General features: G+C 41.1%; 3 protein-coding genes across 6 annotated transcripts; 2 read left to right on the top strand and 1 right to left on the bottom strand.

The window, feature by feature from the left end:
• The first annotated feature begins 358 nt into the window (after positions 1-358).
• On the top strand, positions 359-3,164 carry LOC135676065 (caltractin-like). The gene is made up of 7 exons (XM_065186865.1): positions 359-473; positions 581-704; positions 790-826; positions 934-961; positions 1,531-1,683; positions 1,784-1,886; positions 2,845-3,164. Exons 1-7 carry the CDS (start codon positions 471-473, stop codon positions 2,907-2,909), a joined length of 513 nt encoding a protein of 170 aa, XP_065042937.1. The 5' UTR covers positions 359-470; the 3' UTR covers positions 2,910-3,164.
• Positions 3,165-4,420: 1,256 nt separating this feature from the next.
• Positions 4,421-13,397, bottom strand: LOC103987434 (uncharacterized). The gene is made up of 8 exons (XM_009405742.3): positions 13,305-13,397; positions 8,176-13,205; positions 7,830-8,077; positions 7,613-7,754; positions 7,138-7,303; positions 6,733-7,053; positions 5,944-6,638; positions 4,421-5,407 (listed from the first exon to the last, which is right to left on the bottom strand). Exons 2-8 carry the CDS (start codon positions 13,123-13,125, stop codon positions 4,727-4,729), a joined length of 7,203 nt encoding a protein of 2,400 aa, XP_009404017.2. The 5' UTR covers positions 13,126-13,205; positions 13,305-13,397; the 3' UTR covers positions 4,421-4,726.
• Positions 13,398-14,550: 1,153 nt separating this feature from the next.
• On the top strand, positions 14,551-22,768 carry LOC135676064 (protein WEAK CHLOROPLAST MOVEMENT UNDER BLUE LIGHT 1-like). 4 transcript variants are annotated; one of them, XM_065186862.1, is made up of 5 exons: positions 14,551-14,772; positions 14,912-15,007; positions 15,093-15,249; positions 19,410-20,296; positions 20,761-22,768. In XM_065186862.1, exons 4-5 carry the CDS (start codon positions 19,442-19,444, stop codon positions 22,603-22,605), a joined length of 2,700 nt encoding a protein of 899 aa, XP_065042934.1. In that variant the 5' UTR covers positions 14,551-14,772; positions 14,912-15,007; positions 15,093-15,249; positions 19,410-19,441; the 3' UTR covers positions 22,606-22,768. The 4 variants fall into 4 exon arrangements, with proteins under 4 accessions (XP_065042934.1, XP_065042936.1, XP_065042932.1 ...); XM_065186864.1 differs by lacking the exons at positions 14,912-15,007; positions 15,093-15,249 and having other exon boundaries at positions 19,410-19,841; positions 19,941-20,296; XM_065186863.1 differs by lacking the exon at positions 15,093-15,249 and having other exon boundaries at positions 14,633-14,772.
• Positions 22,769-24,613: the final 1,845 nt, after the last annotated feature.

Genomic DNA, 24,613 nt, shown 5'->3' with positions numbered 1-24,613 from the left:
CTAAATATTGATATCCATGGACTTATCAGTTAAGAGGTAATACTTGCTGAATTCCCATGAATCCATTATGCATCTCATCATCGTTCTCTTGATTGTGTGTTGGTGTGCTTCATATCCATTTTGTCTTATTATTAGGAAATGACCCTCTTTAAATAGCTGTAGTTGCCGATGGAGATCGTAGCAGAAGAGCTCGAGGGGTTCGGGTCAACACCGGACCTGAACACGGGTCGGGCTTAACCCATTCTGCAAACCCGCCCCGATTCCATTAGGTATATTACATGGGTTTAAGCGGGAGGAGGCGGAGGCGGATCGAGAGTGGTCCGGATCGGGTCTATACGCATTCTTGTTGAATCCGACCCGTTAATGTAGGTGGGACTATTAAAGCACAGCACACACACCCCTCTTTCTCCCGGCTTCCATTTCTCGTACCCAAATCGGGAGGTGGAAAGGACGAAACCATCTCAGACGCAATGGTACTTCTCCTCGCCCGTCTGATCTCGGATTGGTCTTCTCTTCGATCTTCCTTTTGAGATCGAGCGCCTTGTTTGATTGAACGAATCGCATGTTGTTGGTGGTGTAGGCAAGTCTTAACTCTAGGATGGGTTCCAGGAGGGAAAAACCTAGATCTCGCCATCATGGATTGAACCAACAGAAGAGGCAGGAGATCAAGGAGGTGTTTGACCTTTTCGATACCGATCAATCTGGTACGGACTTCGATGTGGACTTTTTACTCGTTTATGGGCTTCTTCTTTCAGATCGTCGTTTTGACCCTATTAATCTGTCCTATAGGCAGCCTTGACGCGAAGGAGTTGAATGTCGCCATGAGGTGTTAATGCCATGTTGTTTGAAGGATCTCAGTGGATTTTCTACTATATTCTTCTGCTTTACCCTGAATTGTGATGTAGTTGTGCTAACACAATTCTCTATCTGCAGGGCACTGGGGTTTGAAATGACAGAAGAGGTTAAATACAATTTATTATCTTCTTTAATTCTGCGATGTTTTTTTTCCTCTTTCCAATTATATTCAAGAGTGCTAATGGCTTGCTGTTGTCTTCGTCTTTCCCCATCAATCTGTTTGTCATTTAGGCTCTTTATCAAGCAGAAGTAAGATAATTAATTAGCTTAGTTATTCATGGGATGCACAGAAAGATAATGGAGATCATTTTTCAGCTATAGCTTAATCTGTCGCAAAAAATATCATTGATTTGTTAGAGAGGACTTTAAGCAATATCGTGGAAAATATCATTGTTTGATTGAACGAATTGCATGTTCTTGGCGGTGTAGGCAGGCCCTCCAACCAGACAAAAGCCCATCGAACTGTTTGGTCTGTTGAAAGAAAATATGGTTTATTATTACATGTGTTACTGAAGTTTTGAGCTTAGGACCTTTACGAGGAAAAGATCTATAATCTCTTATGATATCGGATACTATTTATATGTTGCAGGCTATCTTCTCTTTAGAAGTACATCTAAATCTTTAATTGATCATGACCACATTTTATTGGAGTCCCAAATGCAATTTCTTTCGCAGGATATCAATCGTTTGATGGTTGAAATAGACAAAGATCGAAATGGAGCAATTGATTTCGAGGAATTTCTTCACATGATGACAGCCAAGATTGGAGAAAGGGACAGCAAAGAAGAACTTACGAGAGCTTTTCGCATTCTTGACCAGGATAACAATGTGAAATTTCTAATATCCTACGTTATCAATGTGTAAACTTATATCTGTATATATATAAATTTTGCCTAGATATTTCTAATACACTCTGGGACCTGTCCAGGGGAGAATTTCTGATGTTGATATCCAGCGAGTTGCTAATGATTTGGGTGAGAAATTTACAATTAGCGAGATAAGAGAGATGATAGAAGCAGCAGACCTTAATGGTAAGGACCATTTCTTTTGCTGCAGTGGCAGTTCTAACTAGACTGTGGCTGTGACTTGTCTGATTTACCATTTAGAGTATGATCCTGAGCATGTTGTATTATAATTATTAATCTCTTTCACAAAAATTACTGCTAATGGTTGATCAGAAAGATGATGATCACGAACCCTCTGTAAGGAAGATGTGAATATAGGCTTCAGTCAGGGATTGGCTGTACTTTTCTCAGCCAACCTGTATCGGCTTGCAAATATCATGTTGGTTCAGCACCACTGGCACTCCAGCATGCTATCATATTGGTTGTGCTTTTTCTATGTAGATATGTTATTGGCATAGGGGCTTGCTGCAAAAATGGAAATTTGTGCATACATTTCTTGGTGTTACTTGCATAATTGGAATGACTGGCAAAAGTCTGAGTGAAGAGCATTTGAGAAGGAAATGACAATTGTTTTGGATAGGTAACTCACAATCTGTGTCCTGGTATGCACTAGTCACAACAAACAACCAAGTAGCTTCCATAAACAAATGAAATCTTTCTGTACATTAAAATTTTAATGCGATGTAGGTCACATCGATTGTGATGAAAAAAAAAAGTACTGGATATAGTTTAAGTGCTCAATCACTGAAAGTTGCTTGAGTTGGAAACAGTACATAAGTATGAAACTGGAACTATGGGTGGTAACTGAAGAGCAATTTGCAATACATGACTAAGTGGAAGGAGAGAAAAAGGAGCCATAGGGAGAGCTTAAGAAATGTTTATCTATGATTTAAGGACCTAGTAGACTCCCTTTTTACTTTTTTAGAAGGTTTAGCTTCTAGAGAATGATCATTCTAATTTTGAGTAATTTGCTATCTTTGTATATATACGTATATGCATATAGTAATATATTATAGTCATGCATGGAAGAATAAGCAGTAATTTGAATATGTATGTATCTTATTTTGCTTGTTGTGGTATGCAGGTGATGGAGAAGTCGATGCCGAGGAATTTATGAGGATTATGAAAAGGACAAGCTATGGTTATTAGACTATTCTGTTGTGAAGTTTTTGAATCTACCTTATGGTTGTCCAACTGAATCAGTCCTTGGGTTGAAGTTTGCAGAGTAACACTAATTGAGAATTCTGGGGTATAAACATACCGTGAACATATTAATGCTGGTTGTAGATACACCTGCTGTGTTTGATGTTGCTCTTTGTGTCCTCATGTATCTGGTCAGTATTTGGATGTGTAGTATTTGCAGTTGGAAAGGACATTCTATCTAATTAGGCCATATTTTCACTATGAACTTTGCGATCACTGACTTTTGCACCAAGTTTCATGCTGCAAATTGATGACCTAAGTCTCTGGGTTCGGTAACTTGGAGGTTTCAGTCTCTGATTTCATCTGTGCTCATGCCTTCACCAAGGCTCAAGGTAATCTTCGCAATGTGGGTAACTGCTGGATTTTTATAGTTGTATGGGATGAGGTTTGTCTAACACTGCCAAGAATGTCTAAATCCATGTTGTGATGTGCTAATTTTGTTCCTTGTTCTGGTTCCAAAACTGCAGCTTAACTGGTATAATGACCACTTGTATGTTCTAAATCCAAATTACTTTCTCTGTATGATATTTGGAAATGCCAAGCTTTCTTCCACAGAAGGGCTCGACGAAGATGCTGTTCAGGTGAGCTACAAGAGGTAAACTCATTTTGGACGATGTAATCTTCTGTTGCCTGATGATGCTGTTCTTATGATCAAGAATAACTGCGTTCTTATTGATTTCTATTGAATTATTAGGTTCTAAGAGTGGAAGGTAAACTCATTTAGGACGATGTAATCTTCTGTTGCCTGATGTTGCTGCTCTTATGATCAAGAATAACTGCGTTCTTATTGATTTCTATTGAATTATTAGGTTCTAAGAGTGAAAGGTAAACTCATTTTGGACGATGTAATCTCTGTTGCCTGATGCTGCCGCTCTTATGATCAATAATAATTGCGTTCTTATTCATTTCTATTGAATTATTAGGTTCTAAGAGTGAAAAAAAGGACACCGTTGGTTGGAAATGATTGATGCTTCTGGTTTTTCTGATTTGATGTAGAACATCACGTCGTTTCTGTTGTTGACTTGATGCTTTCGGGGATGAATGGGGTCCTCGTCAACCTTGTTGTATGCCGAGCTCTGCAGCTTGCCAAATACATAAACCTGAAGCTAAAGTCTAAATCACAGGCTTTAGATCGGAGTTAGAATGTGCCATTTATATGCATGCACAAGCATAACACCTGCTACATTTATGGTGTATCGATCAGGAAAAGCCGGGGGCAGTCTTATCTTGTATAGAACTGATATATATGTGGTTCAGAAGACAGCATATTGATGTAGATACACCAGCCTAACAATCCCAGGTCTTGATCGATACACGAGATTTTGAACCATGATACACACAGCAGAGAAATTATCGACCAAAAAAGAATGATCAGGAACTTATAACATGGTAAGCCTAGTTACATATGAAGCAAAAGGCATCCGGTAAGTACCACGAGCCTTATCAATCACTCATCAAGCCTGTAATAGACCTAGTTTACTTTTTTACTTTTAAGTCGTCAGGCCCATTATAGATGTCAAAATTGATTTGGAAGAAACTAGACTCGATAGACCTAGTTTACATGAACGAAACGAAGCAAAAGGCATAAGATACGATACGAAAACCCTGTGAATCACTCAAGTCGTCAAGCCCATTGAAAAAAAAAAATCATGGTTCATCGAGAACAGATTTCCACAAGAAGATGGACTCAGATGCAGCGGAGACATCACCTCTGTTATTTATAAATAGTTATGGCAAAGGGCAGCGGTCTTGGTACGCCGAAATCAAGTTCTCGTCTGGCCTTGGTTTGGAAGTCGATTGATCGATGGCTTAGCCACATATATTTGCTTCATCTTAGGTGGACCATTGTTCTTGTCGGCACCTGTGACCTGCTTCCGGGCCTGGAATCCAGTCCTACGATGATGCCATTCGCATCCAGAGCCTGTTCTCTGAGAAACCCCACCTTGCTGGTCGGCATATCCGATCGGACGGAGGTGCTGCTGGCCTGATGAAGTTGGTTGCTGAGTGGGAAGGCCTGTCACTTGACCACTGCTATTGCTGTTACTCGTGCCAATCCCTCCGCTATCTACAACACCAGATCCAATTGTTCTTGTTACCATCTTCGGGACTTTCTTCTCGTTCCCACTTGTAGTGCTGTCTGAAGGCTTGATTGTCTGAATATTAGCAGTGCTGGAAGTTGGTTGCTTCACCAAACTCAGACCATCGGAGATCTCAGAGGCAGTATAGGTTGGAAATGGGATGTTCCTACTGATCTCAGCAGATACTGATGAATGAGCTTCACCAAACCTATGGTTTCCGGTGGCTGTGTCCCCTGAAACGCTCCAGTTGAATTGTGAAGGTATCCTGCTCTCTACATGATGCTGCTGTGGTGGCATAGTCAAAGGAACGGAGTGGAGTGGTGGATGAACATGAGACCAAGCTTGCAGTGGAATATTGGCAGTTGGCTGAATAAAAATGGAAGTCAAGTTACTTAGTAGAAGTAAAATAAACGAGACAAGAAGCTAAATGCTTTACATCATTTAAATAAAAGCACATCAATCAAGTAAACCCAAAGAAACAAGGAATACAAAGTGTTTGTTAATTTTTCTAATCTATTGTACAGCATATTAATATTTCCCCCTTCTGATGATATATATACTGAATCCAATATTTTTACTCTGGCACAAAACTGACTTCCATGTGAGGAAACGGGGAGGGTGCACTCAAAATTTATGCTAATGCTTTCTCAATGCAGGCATGATTTCTTTATCAGCAACTTCATCTGAGTCCTCCATGGACACTGTGTTTCAAACCCCTTAAACCCAGAATCTGGATCTCATTGGACATACAATCAACCGGACATTCCAAATGCCAACACCAATTTAAAGCATGTATTGGTATCCTCAGCACTCCCAGCAATAATGAAATGATAGAAAATTCTATTTTCAAGATTTGCAATTTATCCTCTCTAGTGTTTGCTTGTAATTAAGAGAACTCATACCTGGAAAGGACTCATGTCAAACATGGTCAGAGGAGGAGCCACTGCCATGAGAGGTGATCCTGGGCTTATATTCTGGACCGGCACACTGGTCGGGGTACCCTGACCAGAAACAACATTTAGACTGCTCAGGTTACCATTGTTGTCACTAGTAGTAGAACATACTTGGTTTTGCTTCCAGTCAGGTTGCTTCCCAGCAGGTATATATGTAGCACCCATAAAACCCAGACCGACTTGCCCAAATTGTCCAACTGGCGCAAAATGGTTGTAGAAGACCATTTGTGGAGGGCATTGAACACCAGGGATTCCTCCAGGGCTGATGAAAGGACCATTAAACCCTGATGTTGGTCGATACAAAGAGTCAACACCGGAGTGGCACTGTGGCCAAGCCCCTGCTGACCCTGAACCCAAAGCAGCAGCTTTTTGAGATTGATGAGTTTGTCCCTGGGAACCAGTAGACTCATCATGAGACCCATATGCAAAGGTTCGAGCATCCAGAATATGGTTCATCTCAAAGCTGGGGAAGTGTGAGGGTGCCGCCACAGGAAATTGTGAAAGCAATGGTTGAGATGTTTGTGGACTTGGTAAGGCGGGCCACACTGAGAGTGGAGTATCTACTGAAAGATCTGCTGGAAGAGCATCTGTTAAAGACTCTTCATTGGCTGATTGACCAGCTACTTCTTGGCTAGATGCCACATCTGTTACAAACTTATACACAATTATTACATTGTAGAGCAGTAACTTAATAAAGCATTGAAAATAGGACCGAGGCAATAGGACTTATATTATGACCTCCAGATGCCAATGCAGTTCCATCTGCAGAAGTGAAGCTTTTGGTGTCTGAAGATGCAGCTATCCCAGATCCAACTATCTCATCATTGGTAATGGCAGCAACAGCAACAGCAGAAGCAGCTGCTTCAGCTTCTGCCTCTGCATCTTCTAGATTTGGACAAGGTTCACCGTGGCACTTTCCTTCAACAAAGAACATGGAATAATTGTTAGCAGGCAAGTTCTGACCTACTTTTAATTCTGACCTACATGAATCTGGAGGTCCAAGTCCCTTGGAAATAGCTCCGCTGACAGGAGGTAAAATGTTTGGTGGCATTATAGCTCCTGGGCTCACAAAAAAAAATATAAGTCAACCTGTATGACCAGTGACGATAAGAAAATTGAACAGTAAAGAAGAAAAATACTCACCAAATTGAATTTTCTCACTAGCAAGCAAGGAACTAACGGTGCTTTCTGAAGTCACAACAGATAAAACAGGTTTATGGGGCTCAAGAACAATGCTTGAAACAACTTGTGAACGGAATTGTGCTGGCTTCATAGCTTTGTCAAGCTGAGTCTGAGTTAAGGCAATCACCTGAAAAATTAAAAATTGCAGGTCAGAAAGTATATGTATCATAGACTTGACAGAATGTCATGCATGTAGAATCTGTCTGTAGTAAAAAGTTTGTTTTAATAAATAATTACTCAATGTACATATCAGAACCTAGTTTTAAACCAACCAGACTATCACATCAATGAAAAGATGTTGGCACTTTTGTAAGCTTTACGGATCAAAATGTGGCTTGTGCCATATGAGGATATGTAGATCAAAATAAACAGGGACATTAAATCCAACTGCAAAAGCAGGAAGATTAACCACAAAATTGCTTCTTTAGAAGGCTACCTGATGACTCATGTTTGCAGTGCCCCAGGAACTCAAAGGCAACGTAGTATGATCAGGATTTATGTTTTTGAGGTCTAGCAGTCCTGGAGAGAGCATTAATCCACTTTCAGATGCAGCAGGTACAGAGATAACCTGGCATGACCTGTAAAATACAACAAGTTTAAGACACTACTTGTGCAAAAATCAAAATATAAGCCAATCAAGGAAAAACCCATACTTCAAATCATTCAATCCACTTTCAGAATCAACATTTACTAAAGGGGTGCCAATTGGAGGTAGAGTCTGAGATGTCATATTGTCAGTGAATACAAGTGATGGCTCAAGTTTAGTAGACCCATTCCCCGCTCCAACAGAAGGATTAGAACAAACAACATTTGGCGTGTCACCAACTGAAAATATTTCAGCTTTATGAGAGTTTGAGTTGGCAGCATTGTTTTGTGAAACTGAAATTTGTTTGCTAGGTGCCTGTTCACGACATAGAGAACAAGAAAGAAACATGTCCTTAGAACATTTTTAAGGGCCGCTAATTAAATAAAGTTATGACCTAAGCAAAATCAAATTACCTTTGACACCCTAGACTTGGACTTGTTTTCTTTTGCCCTCTGTTCTCGGCGGTCATTTAACATCTGTCTCTTGGATCTTACCTCGATAAAGTCATCCTCGTTACTAGGAACTTCAATTCCTGTCTGCTTAAAAACACGAACAACTCCACTCAGTAAAGGAGCATCAACATCCTCCTCAAGAATGTGACTTGTGTTGATGTTGCCTTTTCCAGCATGAGACTTGTCAAAGCTGGTTATACTCTTCAAAGCAGTTTCTTTTCCTATAGCCTTCTTGGTCTTCCTATCATAGCTCACAACCCGAGAAATAGAAGCACCAGAAGTTAAGTTCTCTGAATCGTTGATCTTGGTTGGCCAGTCTAAAGCTGCATCTCTCCTGCCTATGTTCTTTATAGAAATCCCAATGGCCGTCGAATGATCCTTTGACACCTTATCTTGCCCAGTCCTGTTGTTAAATGACTCTGAACCAAGTGTGTGTTTCCTCTCAATATGTTCTCTGACTCCTAATTCAGTCCTTCGAATGTTTCTCCTAGCCTTCCTTTGAAAACCACTTGGATCAGCCTGTATTGTATCTACTCCTGCAAATGATGATCTTGAACCAGCATTTTTTACAGTATATGTGTATCTCTTCCTCCGCCCACCAAATAAAGTGCTCGAAGTCTTTAAAGGAGGTTTTCCTCCTGAAAAGAACCTAGAAGATTGCAGTTCAGCATGCTGTTGAGCTTGAGATTCTTTTCGTTTACCAGTAAGCTTATAGGTCTTCTTCACAGTCACATCATCATTACCATGATGCTCAGCTTGGTAAATTGAATCATTTTTACCTTTCTTTTCAACCAAAGAAGGTATGCCTACCAGACTCTGAGAAGCCATAGAAACATTCTTTCCAGGATCTAATATCACCTTAAGCTGCCCAGATGACAAAGTTCCTTGAGAAGGTTCAATGAGGTTTTGTGCCAAATTAGACTGTGTAACTGAAGAAACTGAAGGCATTTTATCTTCTGATTTGTTCTGAGAAGAGTAATTGTGAGGTGATTGGTAACACAGACAACCAGCAGGATTCTGTTTAAAGGAATAGGAAGCTGGAGCAGGAGGCTGAACGAAGGATGTGCTATGAGGAGCCAGTGGCAAAACACTCTTAGAGATAGCAGGGGCATACCTCAGCTGGCCAAACTGGAACAAAGGAGGCTGTGAAGGGTGCACCTGTGGCAGAGATGGGCTTATCTGAGTATGCACATGAATCGGCATCTGTATAGAACCAATTTTAATGGCTGGAACAGGAGAAGGTATCAAAGAAGGACCAGAAAACAGACCAAACTGTAGACTAATAGGTGCTTCACCCTGACTAACAGCAGCAGAAGGCAAAGATAAGATAGGTGAATCTGAGGCTGTAGATGCTGTTGAAAAATTGGAAGCAGGAACCATCATATGCTGAGCTGGTACAATCGGGTTCTGGGATGCTTCAACACTGTTTGTAGAATGGCTAGACGACACCATTGGATCAAGAGATAAAATTTGCAAGGACCTCTCAGTCTCACTTACAATTAGAAAAGAATTATTTATAGTACCTCCTTGATGGGTAATTTCACCATTGCTAATTGGTTCTTCCACACTGACAGCAGAACCAGCCTGTATAGCTAAAAAATCCTTACTGTTGCTACGAGTTATCTCAAACTTATCTATACTTGGAAGTTTAACTTCGACACCTTCATTAAATCCAAGAATTACTTGTTCCATCTCCCCAGAATCAGTTCGCATATCTTCTATCACCTGAGCTGAATCAAGATTCTCATCATCACCTTCATGTGCTTCAGCTAGGTCTTGGTAGTCGTCATCTTCTTCATAATACTCTTCTTGCTCCTGTACCTCTTCACTGTTCTCAATTGGCCATTCATCATCTATTCCAGGAGAGACTGACCTTGAAGACATTGTTCTATCCATGGTACCCCTGTCCAATGGCAACACAATATGCTCACCATCGGACACAACAGTATGCTCACCATCAGCAGAAGTTGGCAGTGGGGGAGAATCCCTGGAAATATCCATTTCATGGTGTGAAAGAGGAGCAGGTGAACTAGGTGGGCTTGAAACAGAAAGGGACAACTGTGAATCACATCTTGGACTCATCTTCTCTGGTCCCTGCACTGAATGGATAGCATTCTCTTCCAGGAAATCTGCTGTTCCAGGATGTCGAAGGGTTTCAGGAAACACGCTGTCATAACCTGCTTGCAAACTCTTTTGCTCAGATCTACTTGGATGGTCATAATCAAACTCATCATCTGTGAAACGTGACGAATTTGCTCTTTCTGCATGATCTCTTCTCTGCACAGCAGTCACGTGTGGAGGTGGGAGCACCCGGGGCTGCCTCAAGGGCTGACGATATCTTGTAAAGGAGGTAAATCCATCAACCATAGAGTTCTCAGAAGATATTTCACTATATGGAGCATTGGGACTTTCATGTGAATTATTAGGTGCCATTGCAGCATCTCTAAACTTGACACTATCAATAAATTCAGCATCAATGTCAATATTCTTCATGAAATGATCACCCTCTTTCGTAGAGTTCCACCTCTGTTTCCTTTGTTGGTGGTACTCATCCGGCATCTGTGAAGATACAATACCACCATGGATCTCTCTCTTGGGGAGGCCTCTCCTGTAACCGAATGCATCTTGCCTTGGATTACGAGGAACATTCTCTTCAGCATAGGAAGGAAGAATCATGCTGCCATAGGTATGTTTGCCTCTATCAACAAATGAAGATATACTATCCCCTAAAATCTGAGACCTAGATCCCACTTCCGAAAGTCTACCCATCAATGGAGAATCCGATAATGCAGATCTAGTGATTCGCTCTACCAATCTCTCACCATCCTCCCAAACTCCAACTTCTGCAACTTGTGGAACTTCTCTTTCCTTCACTACATCAGGCACAAGTTCATCAGAAGCAGAAACAAAAGAGGGGACCCCATCATCTTTTTCTTTGTCTTCAGCCTGTCGCCTGGCAATCCTGGCTTCCAACTCCAAAAGCTTTTTTCGTGCAGCCTCTTTCCTTCTTTCCTCCTCCATTTGGTACCTCCTTTTCTCCTCTTCTCTTGCAATCCTTTGCTCTTCAGCTCGCCTGGCAGCCTCCAACGTCTCCTGCTCAGCTATCCAAGCAGCCTCTCTTGCCTCTTCTTCAAGCAATCGCCTCTTTTCCTCCTCCTCTCTGGCCAGCCTCTCCCTATCCTCCTCTTGCCTTCGTGCAAGCTCCAATGCTCTAGCTTGCTCTTCCATTGCACGTTGCCGCTCCTGCTCCTGCGTCCTCAGAATTCTCTCAAGTTCTGCTTCATATGACTCTCTAACTGGGTCAGGAAAATCAACTTGCTTCTCGAGATCCTTCTTCTTCTTGAAGATTTTAACATTCATATCCTTGATGCCTTCTGAAAAAGGATCCTTGCTATTGAAATTGGCATCTTCAAAGAATGGTTTTCCAGCACTTGATGGTGACCGCCTTTCTCTACCAAACTTGGGCATCGGGTCATTTAATGGAGTAACCTTACTTCCGGTTAAGAATTGCATCTTCGAGACTGGGGCATTCAGAGAGGAACTTCCTTTGGACCAGTTACTGGCATGAATGCTGTAGTGGCCATGGACACTCTGCTCAGCACTCCTCCCAGTGAATGTTTCCGCAACAACTCTACCATTGTGAATGTTCTCAGGAGAAACCAAATCCACCCTAGCATACTGAGAATCCTGTCTCCTCTTTGCAAAACGATCACCATTTTCTACAAAAGATGACCAACCATTACCACCTTCTGTGTTCAATTCCCTGCTTCCACTTGAGGGCCTCCCATAATGTCTATCCCTGTTTACTCCTAAGACATTGGTGTTCAATCTATCCCTTGGAATCAATGGAGATCTCCAAGAGCCAGAATCCTGACTTTCACTGTTTGCAGCCTTTACATCCTTCACAAAAGAACCGCCTTTGAAGAACTCCCTGGACCTTGTGCCGCCAGCTTCAGTATCATGCAGCCCCCGTCCATCATAAACATCACGAGCCTGAACCGATTCAGGCCTCAAAAACCCTCGATCCCTCTCTCGCCCCGGGATACTGAGTCCCGTATCACGCTCATCGTCAGTCCAATCCGATGTGTGCTGGAGCCGTACGAGGGGCAGCAGACCAGGCAAGTAGCCATCCTGCTTCTGCGACTGCTCCGAGGCACCAGGCGGCCGGATGGACCCCTCATCGCCCTCTGCCACATTACTGGTAATAAGACGAGAGGACCTAATCTGAGGCCTCATTTGGAGAGGTGCACGCAGCTCAGATGCCTCCTCCCGTGCTTCGAGCAGCACTACCGTTCCTTGATGTTGCTTCTGCTTCTGACCCGATGCCTCTTTCTGCTTTGGAGCCGAGGTGAAGGTGGCCCGAAGAGAAGGGAAATCCTCGCCCCTCAAGACTACAGCTTTCTCTGAAAACCCTGGAACCGGTGTAGCATTGATCGGCTGGCCGCCCGGGCGAGCACCTGGAGGCATGTAAGGGCTGCCGGCCATATCATCGCCACCGATCGCTGGTCTTCCCAACTGAGCCTGAACTCTGCCGACGGCGTCCTTCTCTACCATAGAAGACGGCGGCGGAATGACCGGCTTGCTCCAGCCCAGGGCGGAAGAGCCCGCCCGCGCCCCGAGTGCGGCGCTTCCGTGGCCAACGGCGGACGCCGACGAAGCCGGATCGAAGCGCTCGTGTTCCTTCCTCAGCGAGGGCAGGTTCAAGGGAGGCGGAACAGCAAGCTTCTGACCGGTCTTCGCCGCGGAGGAGGCAGAGCTCCGGGCCCTGGAGAGGACCACCATCCCGCCACCGCCGCTTCCGCCCCCGCCGGATCCGGGGCGAGAACGGCCATAGACAGAGGAGGTGGAGGAAGAGGGCTGGCCGTAGGATCTGTTCAGATTCACCGATACAAACTTGCTCTGATGGGCCATCACAAGGGGAGACTCCGTCCCCCGCCACCCCCGACCCCGATCGCCGAAGCAGCTCGAATAATCCCTTGCCCCCGCGATCCCTTTTCGATCGATCAATCGCCGGCGTTAGGGTTCCACAGAGAGAGAGAGAGAGAGAGAGAGAGAAGGTGAAAATAAGGAGAAGTGGGAGGTGAGGTTACCTCTCTTCGGAGGGCCCTTTGGCGAGGCGGTGGTAAAGGCGGGAGTGGTGGGGGCGCCGAGAAGCGGCCTATCTAACACGAGAGAGGGTGGTGGTGGTTTGGGGAGTACGCATAAAAGAAGAGTGAGGACGTTAAAGTGGATTTGAGATCGCACAATTATTCATTTTTTATCATTAAAAAATTAAATGCAAAATTACTCCCAAAAAATTAACTAAATACTTTCCAAATATTTATATTCATTCCAAAGCCAATTAATATACCCTAATCCCGCTTAATCAAATCCATAATACATAACAAATAAACAATGTTCAAGTAAGATATCTAACAAACCTACTTATAAAACGACTTATAAAAGAGAATATTCCCCGTTAATACGTCAAAACGACTTATAAAAGGAGAGAATCTTTATGTATTCATTCAGAATATCTCTGATTTTTCTTTATAATTTAATGTAGTCGTAAAAAAGAACGAATAAAGTAACGAATCATTTGTTATTTGTCATAAAATAAGAACCAAACCGAGTCAATGTGGTTCAGGAGACCCTTTCATGTCCGGTCCATTCGAACCGGACCCACGACCATCATCCCCTCACCCAAACGCATGGCATCCCGATATGAAATCGCGCATGGCCCCAACCATACTCCCCCACTTCATTCATTGCACACCCTCATCCCTCTCAGTACATTATTATTATTATTATTATTATTATTATTATTATTATTATGTAAACCAATAAATCATCTTTTTTTTTCTTTTAGAAAGATCATAACATCCCCATCTATTTACTGCTCACACTGAACCCTCCCACTATAACCACTACCTAATTTAAATCAATTAAAGGACCATCAGATGGACAAATAAAACTCCATTCTGTTTATTATTACTATAATTATAATAAAGGTCCAATTTTATTTAGATGGGATAGAATTCCTCACCTACTATACTGTGTGTCAGTCTGTGGCTCGGGTGAGGCTCAGCGTGTCGTCGTCCACTCGTCTCTTGGCGTCAATACTCTACCATACTCGTTTCCACCGACTCGAAGACATACCTGACTCGTCTTTGGAGAAAAAAGTTCTGTTGTCTCTGTGGGTCCCATATTTAGCAGCAAAGGAACGAAGGGTGTCTGTGGTGGGTACATAGAAAGTAATTATTTCTTAAATAAAGATCGAAGGAAAGGTACTAAGTTGACGATGCATTATACCCACAAGGACACCCGAAACAAATAAGGACAGAAAGGAATCGGATGGGGAGGAGGGGAAGCGGAAGCAGCAGGGCAGAGAGTGTGTTGCTATGGAGGGATATATGGATCGGGTGTCTGCCGGGATCCCCAAACCCCACTCGTGACTCGCATCTCGTCTCTGTTGGATCCCCCCTCCCCTTTCTTGCTGGCTCCCTAATTCCTCCTTTTTCTTCTTCTGGTGTCGGGAAAGGCTGTTCTTGAATCATTCGTTGCCGAAAGCGCACTTGAGTAAGTCCCTTTCCCCCCTCCCCCGATATTTCTTGGTTGTTGATGTAAAGGAATAAGTTTTCGTGTGCGAGTTCTTGAATTCGAGCAGTAATTTTCAGAAGTTCGTCTACAAGTCATAATATTGCTGAAGTAATTGCAGAGAATTGACGCGCCCGAGTCGTTATTTTCTACGCTTTTGCATGCTCGTGCGGGGTTTCTTGATTTCCTTGGAGAAACTATCGAGGGTCGACCTTTGGTATTGGTTTTCTTTTTCGCGACAAATTTGCTGGATCCTTGTATAACTATTTACCTGGTTGGTTGTCTTCTCATCCTGGATTTAGATTGCGATCTTGGAGGCTGTCTTCGAGGTTGCGTGGTGGCGTATGTCGTCGTAACCCTTTTGTTTCGATCAAGATTTGGTCTTGGATTTACTTCATGGAATAAGCGAGTCCCTTGCAGTTTAATTCTCATCACCATGAGCTTACCGCTTACGACCCCGTAGTTCCTTTTCCCTTTTCTTGATAGCAGATTGTTTTCTGTATTATTCTAATCGTAAAACTGACCATTAAACAGAAATCTGAAATCAGTGATCACAGATTGTTTTGACTTTTCAAATTGTACATAATAAGTGATCGCAATAGATGTAAATCTCTTACCAGGTAACTGGATTTAGAATTTTCTACCAGTTCTTAACTCTTGGAACCGCATGTTATTTCTCTCTTGTTTAATATACCAACTATTTTGGTATTTACCTTCTCGTGTCACTCCTTAAAAGACAACTTTTTGTACTTTGATGTTATGTACATCACATTAGCTTCAATATTATATAATTCTTTACATTTAATTTTCTTTTTTTCACCTGAACAACTTTATCTTAACCTTTGGGATTCATGATAACACAAGAGACAGTGGTGTCAAGTCCTAGGTGCTTGAAAAGATTCCTAAATTTATTCTTCAAATATATAGAAACAGACTATTCATTTATTCCAGTTCGATCATTTTTTTATGATCCTAAGTACAAGGAGTTTAGAATTCTGTTTTTTATGGGTGCTAACAACTTAAGTTTCAGCTGAAGCTACTCAGACCAACTTGTCTGAAGTAGCTAATTCAAGTTAAGAAATGATCTTATCACTCAACTGAAGGTAGAATTGACATGTTTGTCTCTGTTTTCGAGCTGATTCAAGATCCATATCTTGACCTTACCCATGGCATTGGTACCGTGGGTTGGTTTTGTGATCAGTTCCAGACCCAAATTATTTTTTGGTTGATTTCTGTTTCGGGGCAACTTTTATATGTTGCCGGTACTGGAAGGTCTAAATCTGAATACATGAAGTCAATTTAAGACTGCCCTGGTACCAAAGTTATTTGGTCTGGTGTTGTTGAGTTATGCTTTATAATTGTGTTGCTTGTCAGGATCACTTTGATGAACTTCTTGTCTGGAACTTCTTTTCCATTTTCGTGATGTGCATTAGTCTTGGTTGATTATTCTTATCTTCTTAAGGACATCAGAAGATATTTTAAGTTTTTGCACAAGAAGTGTATCACTTCTTTATCAGCGGTGTAAATGCATATGGTGAAGGCTGATGTTCCCTGTCATCAACTTATTTTTGTTTATAACCCTATATCAAGGTCTAATTTCGAAATAAGACTATTTATAATTGTAATCCAATTTCTACGGCCATCGTCTTTTATGATTCTAACCTGCTTGTTTTCAGCCTTGTGATTAAACTACATAATCCTTAACAATAAGTCAATCATACTTTTGTCATTCTGTTGCCGGTGTTCATCATATCTGCTACATTTTCTTGTGTATATAAGTGAAATCGTTGGTGCAACAATCTACATCTGTTTTCTAGAAGGCTGATGTGTGTATGACATCAATCATCTTCATCTTAGGTTTTCACTGTTACCATATCTTTTTGACCTGCAAGTTGAGAAATATTTTTCTTTCTGAACCTGGATATTAGATCACTAGCTTTAGGGAGAGGTGGGTTTAGCCTTTGGGTATAGATAGACCACTACATAGTCTATTCATACAAAATCAGGCCATGAACATAGGCTGTTCATGATATATGGAAGTAAAACCATCACATTTGATTTTATAACAATATTTTGTTGGCACATCATTTTTTGGTATGGAATTATGGCCAAATTGATGATACAATCATCTACCTTGCTCCGAGTCCTCTGCCTTGACCAAGTGTAAATTTTTTTGTAAAAGATTTTCATCTTTAATTCAATATACCTACTTATTTAAGGAAAATATTTTGTTTATCTATGATCCTTAGTTAAATTTGTAGAGGTGCTTGTTCTATGATTTTGGGTGTCAAAAACCTGGTATACCATGAAACAACCTTCATCATTGTGGTAATATATAATTCTATAACTCTTCAAATTTTATATACTATTCAACATATTATTGTCAACCAGCATCACTTTTTTCTTGGGTATTCTTTATGAAATAATTCTGTTCTTTCAATTATATGGCATACAATATATGTAGATTCTCCTAGATATTGTTATTAGATTGTGATTTTTCTAAGCGAAAACAATACTAGGCAATCACGTGTTATAATGTTGAATATTTAGATTGTGACATGCTCGATAATAGTGAGATATGGCTATGATTGTGTATGAATGTAGGGTAGAAGCACTCAATGAGGTGCTAAAGTATGGTATGTGATGAAGAAATATGATGTGCACTTAAGTTATTAATTTGTTGCACTGTTGTGATACTTGGTGAAAAACTAAGACGATGATGAAATCAAGAATGTAGACTTGTACAAGGGTGAATAAAGGTCTCAGTTACACCAATGTTGATATGTATAAGAAATGTTCCACGTAGAATTAGAAAGGTTTTGTGGTTACAGCTATGGCTATCACATGGTCAGGCAAATCCTCATAACAATTTTAAGATGGTATGGTACTCTGGAAGCTGGCAATGAATTCATGCTCAGCACATTGATCATCAGGCCTTGGTCGGATGGATATAAAACTGTATAATTAGATTTGAAGCATGGAGTAACAGACAGATTATTAGACAAGTGCCTTAGAGCTGGTTGCTGGGTTTGAGAAAGTGATGACATAAGATAAAAGCAAACTTGGATATTTGTTGTGGGGATGTATCTGAAAATTGAACATAAGAAAATTTAGGCCCCTGTTAATTATGGATGGTGAAGCACTTTTTAAGTAAGACTGGTTGTTTGGATGATTTAGAGTGTGACCTTGGTCCTGGGGGTTAATCGTCTTCAGGCATGCAACAGCTCAATGATACAGCTGTAAGTAGCAACAAATTCTTGTGCATAATTGCATCATTGTGCTTTTGCTTTCTGCATTGTGAGTCGAGAAAGGAGATATTCTTTGTTTATGGTTCAGTATGAGATTATTTGCTTTACTTGGTTTCTTGCAATTTATGTGTATATTGGTATTTTCTTTTATCTTTATTTTCCTGGGGAACTTTTTATTTTTGTGTGTGTGTGTGCGTTTTTTTTTTCCTTCTGGGTGGCAGGCTGTGAGAATAATGACTCTAGTTTAATCTATTTGTTGTTGAAGTCAATGGTGTGGATACCTAGGTGGGCAAATGTTAGCAAAGGATGATCATATTAGTGGGTAACATGAATCTGTTGTGGGCCATTTACATAAATACATAATTTGTACTTGCAAAAATTAATCTATTTTAACAAATATTGTAGCGACATTTGTTCACTATGTTTCATGTAATTATTTTAATATAATTTATAAAATTTTACTGGATAGTTAGAACTCCTGTTATGCTTTGTGGATCACAATGTTGGATAGTTAGGAAAAGACAAGTAAAAAGTGCCAAGGAAATGAGAATTTTTGGGCTAAAGAGATATTATAATATTCATTCATGAACAACTAGGTTAGTTCTTGTCAAGGATAAAACAAGGTGGCTGACTCCAAATAGTTGGGAACATATGGATCATTGTTGTTGTTGACTTTTCATGTGAATCAGATTGATAGCGTTTTGAAATTTGTACAAACTATAATAACAAGTATTAAAAACTATATGATCATCCACTACTTAGAATCTCAACAAAATACTACTACAATCATTTTGTAACACCAAGGGTTCTGCTTCTATGAATTATATAATATTTTTATTTATGGTGGAATGAGTATAGATAAGCACAGGCGCAGAGCAATGCGCTGATGCTGGCTGATATAGGTGACTGGTATTGGGACAGTAGTACCCCACAAAATATTTCCATAGACAGAGTCTCATGTAATGTCCTATTGCCGCTTTTTATCCACCAAATGATAACTGTAGATTTGCAATATTGTCCTTGAAAGACAAGGTTTTGAAGACATGCATCACAGTTATATAGGGATAGAAGGTTAACAATTTTATTTTTGTGTAGAAGACAACATGTGATGAACCTGGCTCGCCAAGGGTATAATCTGCTTCGTGACAGGTTTTGCTGACAACTTCACAGGAATTTGATTTTCTACCAGAGAATATTTTTGACAGTAAATAGTTTAATTGGTTATTAACTATCTGTCTTAAGAAAACAATGGAGATTATGAATGTTAGATATCCGAAGTCTGAAATATTGTGAAACATTTCTTACTTTCTAGACTTTTGTTGTTCCCTTCTCTGACTCTTCTGCCTTGTTCTTTTGTTACTTGAAACACAGAACCAAGATTGACTATATCCTAGTTGTCATGAATGGAAGAAACAAAAGCCACTGAAGCCATGTTCTCTGGAGAACCTCCTCTGTCCACTACTTATTCAGCAGAATGTCTACCAATTAAAGGACCTCCAAATTTCTCATGCCATGATGAAAACCACCATCAAGAAGAAGCTATGAATAATACTGAGAAAAAGGTTGCGCGATGTATTGCCAATGATGCATTATTGGACCACAAGGCAGATATTGCCGAAAATGTCGACAGACTCTGTACCGATAACCAGCAGGAAGCTATCACAGCGGGGCCTGAGCTATCACTTAATCAGTTTGTTTCTGATGGCACATTGTCGACCCAAAATATACTTGTTGATGCAATCATGGATACTAATTGCGAGCGGGGTATAATTTCAAAAGATTCTGTGCAACCTGTTCCACAAGGTGCTTCTGCTATACCTGATCCTCGGGAGAGCTCAAATGTATCAGGCGTTTCTAACACTAATGTTGTGGTATTGACATCTGGAGATATTACTATTGCAGTGCCTCCATTTGACCCACAGAACAAAGAGTTGGAAAGTATTCCAAACCGACATCAAGATGGCACCACTGTCAACCTCGTTGATGTTCAAATAATTAATGATTCAGCTATACCACATGAAAGTAGAAATACTGAAGATAGCACTCCTATTTTGCCCGGCGAACTCAATCACCAAAAGGATGTTGGAAGTATGCAAAAGAAGGCACCTGAATTAGCTACGTCTTCCAAACCTGTAAAAAATATCCATGTAAATAGAGGCATTGTTGACACTGCTGCACCTTTCGAATCTGTAAAGGAGGCAGTAACCATGTTTGGAGGAATTGTTGATTGGAAAGCTTACAGGCGAAATACTTTGGAGGTAATGGTGATTTCCTTCGATTGCTTGTACCTTCTTATATTCCTTATTTGGAAAGCATGTTGGCATCATCTTGTGCATGTTCTTTGTACTCCAGGTTCCTTCATCTTAATTTCTGTGTCCAAGATATACTAGTCCTACTAGCAGTAACATTTTCTGATCTATATTTGACAATGAAAACCATAAATAATTTCTGTTCTACCTGCTTGTCTGTACTTATAAGCAATGGCTAGACTATCTAGTGTTCTGGCTTACTGTGAATACAAGGTTGTGTTCTATACATCTGCAGCTATCTAACACCCTCATTTTGTAATTCCTATCTCACAGAAGAATCTCCTTACATCATCAGTCACTTGACTGTTAACATCGGTCACTCCAACCATGAAGACTGTACTGATTCCACATAAGCAATTAGAATGTGGAATCCCCTGTAAATGGTTTTAATCCTTATATTTGGCTATATGCAGAAACGTAAGCTACTCCAATTGGAACTCGAGAGAATGCAAGCAGATATTCCTGAATGCAAAAAACAATTTGAAGCAGCAGAAGAGGCCAAGGCACAAGTACTGAAGGAGCTGGATAGAACCAACAGAATCATGGAAGAACTAAAAGTAAACTTTGAGAAGGCCCAAACTGAAGAGGCTCAGGCAAAGCAGGACTCTGAGCTGGCCCAACTGAGAGTCAAAGAAATGGAGCAAGGAATTGCTAGTGAATCTAGTGTTGCTGCTAAAGCACAACTCGAGGTTGCTAAAGCAAGGCATGAAGCAGCAGTTGCAGAACTGAAGATACTAAAAGCTGAGTTGAAATCCTTACAAGGAGAGTATGTTTCCTTGGTTAATGAAAGAGATATGGCAATAAGAAAGGCTCAAGATGCTAATTCTGCACTAAAGGAGATTGAGAAGACAGCCGAGGAACTTACTTTGGAATTGATCACGACGAAGGAATCACTGGAGTCGGCCCATGCTGCACATCTTGAAGCAGAAGAACGTAGAATTGGTGCAGTCTTGGCAAGAGAGCAAGATTACCTTACATGGGAAAAGGAACTGAAGCATGCTGAAGAGGAGGTGCAAGAACTGAATCAACAAGTTTTGTTGACAAGAGATCTCAAATCAAAACTGGAGACAGCATCTACTTTATTATTCAATCTCAAGGCTGAATTAGCAGCCTATATGGAATCAAAATTGAATCAAGAATCCGTGAGTTTTGAGGATAAGTTACCAGATGATGTTGAAGAAACAACCCAGAACTCCGTTCAAGCATTAGCCTCGACCAGAAAGGAGCTTGAGGAAGTACAAGTCAGTATCGAGAAGGCCAAGGATGAGGTTGCCTGTCTGAGGGTTGCGGCTGCTTCTCTCAAGTTGGAGCTGGACAGAGAAAGGGCATCCCTAACTAACTTGCAACAGAGGGAAGGGATGGCATCTATAGCAGTTTCTTCTCTTGAAGCAGAGCTTGATAGGACCAAACAAGATTTAGAAGTGGTTCGAGTGAAGGAAAAAGCAGCCAGGGAGAAGATGGTGGAGCTGCCCAAATTGTTGCAACAGGCGGCTCAGGAAGCAGATCAAGCGAAATCTGTTGCTCAGATGGCACGAGAAGAACTAAGAAAGTCCAAGGAGGAAGCAGAGCAAGCAAAGGCAAGTGCAAGCACAATAGAGATCAGATTACAGGCAGCTCTGAAGGAAATTGAGGCAACTAGAGCATCTGAGAAGCTGGCACTTGCAGCAATCAAAGCACTGCAAGAGAGCGAACAAGCTGCAAGCATAGGTGGTGAGGATTCTCCGCGCAGTGTGACTCTTCCATTGGATGAGTACTTCAATCTGAGCAAGAAAGCTCATGAAGCCGAAGAGCTTGCCCATGAAAGAATAGCAGTTGCTATTGCACAGATTGAGGCGGCCAAGGAGTCTGAGATGAAGAGCTTAGAGAGGCTCGATGAAGCATATGGGGAAATGAGTGCAAGGAAGGAAGCACTAAAAATTGCTATGGAGAACGCTGAGAAGGCCAAGGAAGGAAAATTAGGTGCGGAACAGGAATTGAGGAATTGGAGAGCTGAGCATGAACAACGAAGGAGGGCTAGTGATGCAGCAAAGGGTGGAGTAAATCCTGTAACGAGCCCGCTAAAGACTTTTGAGCATCCTAGTAGACCACAAAAGGAAGAAAGTGATGTTGTCGACCCTTCCATGTCTGATCCCAAGTCGCACATATCAGAAGATAGCTCAGACAATGGTGTGTCACAAGTGAAAATTAAGAAAAAGAAGAAATCACTTGTGCCAAAGATTGTGCTGTTCTTAGCGCGGAAAAGGGCACAACCAGAGTAGCACTTATTTGGTATACAACTGCCAATAATCAGATTTGGGTTGGTGTATATGTATCATAAGCTGATTCAGCCGCTTATTTGGTGCAAGTTTGTAATCTATTGGTTTCGACAAATATGTTTACACGTATGATTTTACAGTGTGATTAAATTCTAATTTAGGACTACATCATGATGCGCAAGCAGCACAGCTTAACCAGTGGTTGATATTTCCAGTAGGAGCGTAATCTCTTTTGCTTCAGATTATAATAAGACTTGTTCTGTTATCGTTGCTTAAACCAGATTATGTGATGACCTCGGAAGTTATCCGCGTTGACTTACTGCTTTAGAAGGCAAAGTCATGGCTGTGGCTTTTCACTGGTAGGAGAGTTGGAGTTGATCTTGCTCATCTAGAAGAACAAACGAAAGCAGCAGATGCTGATCTTTATTGAGTGGGTTGACGAGGAGGAGAAGCTCCGTTGAAGGCAAGAATTCACTGGCATACTGATGCCATTTGGCTTCATTTCTTCTACAAACAAAACCTTCAAGATGGCTTGAAGACCTTGTAATGGTGCATTTGTTGTCTGATTCTTGATTTCATTCACATAAAGAATGCTTTACTCGGTCTGAGATCGGGCAAAATGGCTTCTGACTATCTCATAGTATCATGCTGTTCTCCATCTTTCTTGGGGAGTTGTCATTACTTTGGAATTACTATTATTCTTTCTTTTGAGAAAGCAGTGTGAATTTAAAGATCTCCTCAACTTACATTTGAATCAAATCCTTACTAGTTCTTGGAGGTGGTTGATACCTAAAATTTCATCACAATGCACCTGCTAGATTTCGTCGTTAGATTCCTTTTGACTTATAATTATGACCTCCACATGAAAAAGTTAATCGTCATCATTGTTAAATGCCTTTGAATGTTCCTTTTCTTCTCAAACTAAATCAAGTGAAGTCCACTGTGAGACAGAAACAAGAGTCCATTTAGGGAGATATTTCTTTTTCAAGCTTCTTCAGACATCAAAGAATGATTGTTACACTCTGATGACTGCATAATTTCTTTGATCTCCTTTCTGCTAACTCGACAATCTTCGTTGCTCTCTTGAAGGAAAGCCATACATTTGAATTTGTTCATTTCAGGAGGCTGCAGCAGTGACAGAGGCGATGGCCACATATCTCAACTTCACAGGAAGCTTTGAATTCCTTCAGGCTTCCATGAGGAGGATGTTATTGTGAGTTTTTCTTTCCCTTCCAGTGAGAAGAAACTTCATTTTTAACCTTACAAATCCTTTTACTCGGCACAATATCATGAAGTTTTCTTAGACCTTTACTTTGACTAAGCAGATCTTGACAACATCTGAAACATAGAGATAAATAGATTTCAAAGACAATTCAGTCTCCTCCTCTCCACAGAAGTCTTTACCTACTGGGGTTGGTTGCCATGTCCAAATCCTCCATAAAAGAACAAAGTGTAGGTAACAAAAGGCAACTTTGAAGGAGGGAGAAGGGGGGGGGGGGCGGTGGGGGGGGCAAGCCATGACAGCATACCTCACATCTCACTCATTTTCTTGGAAGATGAAGTGCTTGATGCATCAACCCTCACCTCTCAGCTCAGCATTGGCTTCATGTGCTGCCACATCAATCTTTGGTGCATGTATGGCCACCTTCCGAGTCCCTGGTTTCCAGTCACTGACCAAATGATCACCATGATTGCTTGGAAGATTTAAATTACAGAAACAACAAAAGGCTCTCTTTCAGTTCTTCCTGGTGTTCCATTCTTTCAAAGTGTTGACCATATAGTTGTTGAGTCAGCAGATCAAGCTGTGTAACATGTGATTGTTTTGATTGAGATCAACTGAAGTAAGTTAGATAGCATGAAACTTTCAGATGTTTGCTTCTCTCAGGTGCCCAGTTACTTTCAAATGAATCATATCACATATTTCAACCACTTTAAATTTAGGTCGAACTATTAAATCAACATCAAAATTATACATGACACCTGTAAACAAAAAGTTATGGAGGGTCTCCAG

This window comes from Musa acuminata, chromosome BXJ1-6 (genome assembly GCF_036884655.1).
Source record: "Musa acuminata AAA Group cultivar baxijiao chromosome BXJ1-6, Cavendish_Baxijiao_AAA, whole genome shotgun sequence".
NCBI lineage: Eukaryota > Viridiplantae > Streptophyta > Magnoliopsida > Zingiberales > Musaceae > Musa > Musa acuminata.
The sequence above is the reverse complement of the archived record's forward strand: the minus strand, read 5'-3'. Positions and strand labels throughout refer to the sequence as shown.